Source organism: Formica exsecta, unplaced genomic scaffold, assembly GCF_003651465.1.
Source record: "Formica exsecta isolate Colony F162 unplaced genomic scaffold, ASM365146v1 scaffold412, whole genome shotgun sequence".
Lineage (NCBI taxonomy): Eukaryota > Metazoa > Arthropoda > Insecta > Hymenoptera > Formicidae > Formica > Formica exsecta.
Window position 1 is genome coordinate 71,143 of NW_021851360.1, and position 6,249 is coordinate 77,391.

Here is a 6,249-nt window from a genome sequence, read left to right on the forward strand (position 1 = left end):
GCGACACGCGATATGCCATCCTTCCCGGGCAACAGATCCAGGACTCTCGCCAAGGGCCACTCCAAACATTTACGGTTGTCTGAATCAACCAGTACGACATTTCCTATTCTTACAGGACGGGAAGACGGCAGTTTTCCGTGATGCACAAGCTCTGCCAGGTATTCTTTACGAAACCTCTCTTTTAACATACTGCGGACACGTGTCAAATGTCTATATCTTCCTCAAAGACCATTCTTCTCCAACTGATCGAGATCCGGGACGGCTACCTCGGGAATCTCACGTAGAAACATAGCCGGCGTGAGAGGGACTAGATCTTCACCGTCTTCGGCCACATAGATCAGTGGTCTTTGGTTGATAACCGCCTCCACATCGATCACACAGGTCGTTAACTCTGTGTATGTCAGGCGGGCCTTACCTAATATCCGTTTTAGTAAATCCTTGATCAATCTTATGAGGCGCTCCCAAAATTCACCCCACCAAGGTGCAGCCGCTGGATTGAATTTCCAAAAAATTCGTTGTATAGCTGTCTCCTGTTCAATCTTTCTCCAATCCAGGGAGTTGAGCAAATTTTCTGCACCAACAAAATTAGTGCCTCGGTCACATCGTATAGTCGAAGGTCAACCACGCCTTCCAATGAATCGTCGTAGAGCTAATAGAAAAGCTTCGGCCGAAAGCAAAGTTATTAACTCCAAATGCACACACCTGTAGACTGCGCAGGTGAAAAGTACTATCCAAACTTTTTCTCCGGTCTTCAGGTACAGTGGACCACAGAGATCAACTCCTGTAGTTTCAAAAACCATAGCGTCTTTAACACGATCTTTGGGCAGAGCGCCAGGAGTAGCTTCAGCTCGTTTTTGCTTGAATCTGCGACATATAACACAAGAAGCGATTATCCTTTTAATTTCTCGACGGCCGCGCAATATCCAGAATTGTTCTCGCAGCTTGCTCAAAACAAACTGTACTCCTGCGTGACAGAAACGATGATGGATCGAACGAATTAAGTAGCTCACTATTGGATGACCTCCTGGAAACTGAATTGGGAAACGAAGGCCTACTGAGTCGTTCCGATGGACGAGCTTTGTCTTGACTCGCACCAGTTTATCTTCTCCAAGTAATACTTCCAGTCCATGGAAACTTGCTCCCACCGTTTCAAACGATTCTTGTAGAACTAACCACATAAGTTTCAGTTCACCTTTGTTGAGTTCTTCAGTTGTCAACTCCTCGCACAAACGTGGTTTGGATTTCTTTTGGGCTTTACACCAGGTCGCAATTCGCAAGATGAACGCCATGGCTCGGACATTCTTCTCAAAGCTGCCTAATCTAACTCCGAACATAGGTTCTTTAGGTATGTTGATCATCGATGCAATCGCTGTTCTTCTCTTCTCAGAAGCCACAATTTCTTCATCTGGTTCTTCTTCGACGGACGGCCAGCTCTGCGGCACGTCACTCAACCAATCTGGGCCCATCCACCAACTGGAGGCCTTAAGCCTTTTCGCCGTACACCCCCTTGACGGCAAATCCGCGGGATTGAAATTCCCAGAAACATGTCGCCAATTTTCAACACTCGTACAGGACAGGATCTCTCTCACTCGATTGCCGACAAGCGTACCCCATTGATCATTGCGGCGAATCCATGCCAAAGCTGTTGTGGAATCTGTCCAATAAATGGTAGGTATTCCTTCAAGTTCCAACGATGTCTTCACACTTACAGTCAATCTGACTGCGAGGACACACCCAAACAATTCCAGAAGAGGTATAGAGACCCTCCTAATAGGAGTTACTCTGCTCTTGGCTTGAAGCAGCTGTACCGAAACATTGTTATCCCCTTGGGTTCGTAGGTACACGACCGCTGCATAAGCTTCTTGGCTAGCATCAGCAAAAACATGTAATTGCCAGCCCTCACGATGGATATTTCCTCCGGTAATGTTCCGAGAGATGCGAATAGTTGGAAGGTAAGCCAGTTCCTTGTATCAGATCTTAAACTCTGAAATTACTTCCTCTTCTAAGGCTTCATCCCAGACTCTCTTTGCAAGCCATGCTTGTTGTAGTATTTTCTTAGGTCTCAGGAGAACAGGACATAAAAACCGATAGGATCAAAGATTTGATTGACTACCGACAAAATTGTGCGTTTAGTGACGATTGCAAAGGCCTCCTGATTCTTCCAATCCGTCCACAACCTATCTTCTCGTCGGTCCTACATCATGCCAAACACTGGGGTCGTATATCCCTTTTCCCTTTTGTCAGGCTTATTGGACAAGTTCACGTCGTTTGTCCCCGTCATCAAGATTCCTTCACCGGTTAGTTCTCCAGCGGTCCAGACCCACTGGCGTAGTTCCATTTTTGCATCAGCCAACAATCGGCAGGCGTCATTCTTGAAGCATCTTAATTCTTCTACGGTGTTGACAGACGTCAGCGCGTTGTCTACATACATAGACTTCAATAGTCTTTCCGCTACCTCTTGTTCTTCTGGGCCTACATTAGAGAGATGAAATCGGATTACGGCAGCAAGTAAGAAGGGACTGCAATTGACGCCAAATACTACCCGTTTGTGTCGCAGCACCATCAGTTGTTCTTCACGTCCTTCCTCCCACCATAGAAACCGGAGGAAGTCTCGATCTTCAGCCGCCGTCTCGATCATCAGAAACGCTTTCCGTATATCAGCAGATACCCCAATATTGCCACAACGAAATCGATTCAACACGGATGGCAGGAGCTCAATCAGATTGGGCCCTTTAGCTAGACAATCATTCAGCGATGGTGTATGTCCACTCTTGCACGAAGCATCAAACACGGGACGGACCGGTGTCGTCAAACTTCCAGGCTTCACTACTGGCCGATGAGGCAGATAATGTCCACGATTGTTTTGCTCTTCTGCTGGCACTACCTCTACAATTTCCTCCAAGATCCATTTTCGGAATATTTTATTGTACTGTTCTACCATGTTTGTTGACTTCAATCTCCTCAGGGTGCCGTCGAGTCTTTTCTTCGCAGCATTGAAGTTGTCCGGAACGGTTTTGAGAAAGTGTTGCTGGGCTTCTGTATCTCTTTCCGCTTGTGACTTATGAAGAGCTGATTCTCGGATGCCAATAAGCTCCAAGTCCCACAAGTTAGTCACGTTACTCTCGGCCATCATGGAAGTAAATACCATTAGCGACGCACTGTTGGATTCATATTTCCTCAATTCTCCCGTCAGAGTCCATCCATACGCCGTTTCAAGCGCAATCAAGCCGCATCTCAAACTTTTCCTTCTCCCAGTGAGCAACGATGCAAAATTATCAGCTCCGATCAAGACCTCAATCTCCGGTGAACCTTCTCCCACGTCATTCACGAATATCCTTTTTTGCTTAAGATCCTCGATTACGTTCTGCTTATTAGCTCTCGGCAATAGCCCGCAGATTTTTTCCTGGTCCAACAAAATCAACGATGTCTTGACAGATCCATCCAAACTTTCGATACTCACTTGGTATTTCTGATGTTGCCTGATTTCCCGAGAACATCCGAAGAGAATGTGACACATATTCACGGTTCCGGCAGTTTTCAAACCGAGTTTGGCTGCCGTGCTCTTGAGTAAATAGGATCTATGACAACCGCTGTCAAACACGAGACGTACTCTTCGTCGTACGCCATTGTTTTCCAGATTCACGAACACAGTCTGTAATATGACATCTCCGGAACACTGCATATTAGACATCGAAGGTGTGGTTTGATTGGGTGTCAGTTTCGATGTAGATTCGGGCACCGATTGATTCTTCTCTACTTCCGGACACAACATCGAACTATGTCTCCTTTGACAAAAAGCGCATTTTACTACGGCTTTGCAATTTCGCGACCCGTGTCCAGTCTTTAAACATGCGTAGCATGCTTTCTTTTCAGTCACGATTTTCTTACAATTCTCTAGATTCATGGAGACTGCCTTCGCGCAGAGTTGACTCTCATGAGCCTTATCACAGAATAGACATCCAACGTTCGAACTCACAAATAGCCCAGATGCCGTAGGACCATTTTCTTTTCAAAACGTAACGTTTTTATTTGCCTTCCTTTCCGGCTTCTTTTGAATTTGAAATCCCGCACGTACTAATTGACGTTGGTCTTCACACTAGACTTCCAATTTCAGAAAATCTAGCAGTTGTTTCAAATCGGTTTGGGGCGGCCTCATCGTCGACCCATCCTTGCCCCAGTTTGGACTTCTTTGCCACGCAATAAGCACATCTTCCGGCAACGTAGATTCGACGATTGGATACAGAAACGTCGACATCTGGTCGCTGCTAACTCCTAAGGTCTCGAGCGCTTGTAAATGAGCTGAGAGTTTGTCAAACATTTTTGAAAAACTTACATTTTGCTGGCTTCCATTGATTATGACCATTTTTACCAATTCACGGATGTACACTTGCTTAAGTATCTTCTCATTACCGAATCGCTCTTGTAGTGCCTTCGATGCCTTGCCGTAATTGTCACCAGACTGAGGAAAAGTATCCACCAAATCCGCTGCTTTCGTCCCTGGCGTCATACATTGTACGATATACTGAAATTTGTCCGCATTGTCTAACTGTTCGTCTTCGTGAATTTTCTTAAATTGAGACCAAAAAGAAAGCCATTCTTTTACGTCACCATTAAATTTATGCGCTTCGTACTTCGGGAGCTTATACGTCTTCCTTCTCCTCATCTCATTTAATTGGTGTAAAAAAAACAAATAATTACATTGTAAATAAGTACATACTTTTTTTTTTATATAATTATTTTGTTTATACTAATTGATTCGTCTCATTATTCTGTACATAAAAGTATTACGGTAAGATTATCGAGAACTAAATATTTTACGAGATATTTTATTGTTTATATCAAAATATGTCAGATTAAAATATAAAATAACTCAAAAAGTACTCAATGAAAAAATACTTTATTATAGTGTTTTGAAAACGTCTGGACAAGGGCAACAAGAATATGCAATAAAAAATAGGGAGTTCCATTTAAGAAAACATCGATCACATTGAGAAGCCTTTACTTGCGCACAGTACAATTCGACACGTTGCAATTGCACACTGTGATATTAGACACATAAAGTTGCGCACCGTTCGATTGGACACATTTCAATTGCGCACAATTCGTTTGGACACATTTCATTTGCGCACCGTTCAATTGGACACATTGTTTTTGGACATTTGGACATATGTTAAGGACATAATTCTGAGTAACTTTTTCTTCTAATTTAATCGTCGCTCGTTGCTTATTAAAAAGTTATTAACAAACAAAAATTTGTAAAAATCAGATATACGTTATGTACGGAGAGAATGCCAGACAATTCTCTAAGATTTTTTAAAAATGCTCATTGAAATATAATCTTTCAAATGACATATAAATGTTATATGTTTGAAGTTTATTGGAGATTGAGTTTGCGCTATAATGCCATTTAGAAGTGAAAACAGAACGAACTTTTGCATCAACCTAATAATATAAATAGAAAATATCTTTGTTCAAATATATCTTATCAAATATATTTTAGCAATCAAGTTACTCACTTTTATCCAATTCAATTTCCAAATTTTTGTAGTGATACACTCAGTCCTAAAATAAGAAATTTTATAAAATAAACATTACTATATATACGTATATTGATACTATGAAAATATTAATACATGCATGTGTGCCCGCATACACTGTGTGTGTTCACACACGCACACGCACGCGCACGCACACACACACACACACACACACACACACAAATAATGTACAAAACATTAGCTTCTCCCTCTCTCCAAATAGATAAAGTCTTACCAAGATTCTTCCTTAAAATAATATTTAGCCAGTGTTAAAACACAGCAATTAGATATTTGACTTTCTTTTTTCTTTACAGTTGTGACGTTCTAGCCGCACGTCTAATTTTTAAATAAACATTAAATTTATTGTTAACACATCCATAGGAAGTGAAAGAAACAAATTCTAAAAGAAAATTGTTCGTTTATATAGAGAGAGTAATATTAAATGTAGTATTCATACTTGCGAAGCACCCCGTATATAACCAACGCTCAAGCGCTCTAGCGGGTGACATAAAATAACCATACCATATAGACTATAAGAATAAGTAATAATAATAACTTTATATTTGCATTTAAAATAATAAAGACTACACAGTCAGTCAGACTAACAATGCGAATGTTACAAATTAATACATATACAGGGTGAGTTTTTCAACTAGAAACTGTAAAATATCTCGGAAAGTAAGCTTTATCGAAAAAAATGTTTCAAACAAAA

The 6,249-nt window shown here is 41.6% G+C and overlaps 1 protein-coding gene across 1 annotated transcript; it reads right to left on the reverse strand.

Moving 5' to 3' along the window:
* Positions 1-221: 221 nt before the first annotated feature.
* LOC115240112 lies at positions 222-3,904 on the reverse strand. The gene is made up of 4 exons (XM_029815081.1): positions 2,199-3,904; positions 958-1,866; positions 623-864; positions 222-571 (listed from the first exon to the last, which is right to left on the reverse strand). The coding sequence occupies exons 1-4, from the start codon at positions 3,902-3,904 to the stop codon at positions 222-224; spliced, it is 3,207 nt and encodes a 1,068-aa protein (XP_029670941.1).
* Between the last annotated feature and the right edge of the window lie 2,345 nt (positions 3,905-6,249).

Coding starts and splice junctions, on each gene's coding strand:
- LOC115240112 (XM_029815081.1), bottom strand. CDS start 3,904: ATGAATCTAGAGAATTGTAAGAAAATCGTGACTGAAAAGAAAGCATGC. Junction 865..957: donor TTCTGTCACGCAGGAGTACA/GTTTGTTTTGAG, acceptor TATATGTCGCAG/ATTCAAGCAAAAACGAGCTG. Junction 572..622: donor ACGATTCATTGGAAGGCGTG/GTTGACCTTCGA, acceptor TTGTTGGTGCAG/AAAATTTGCTCAACTCCCTG.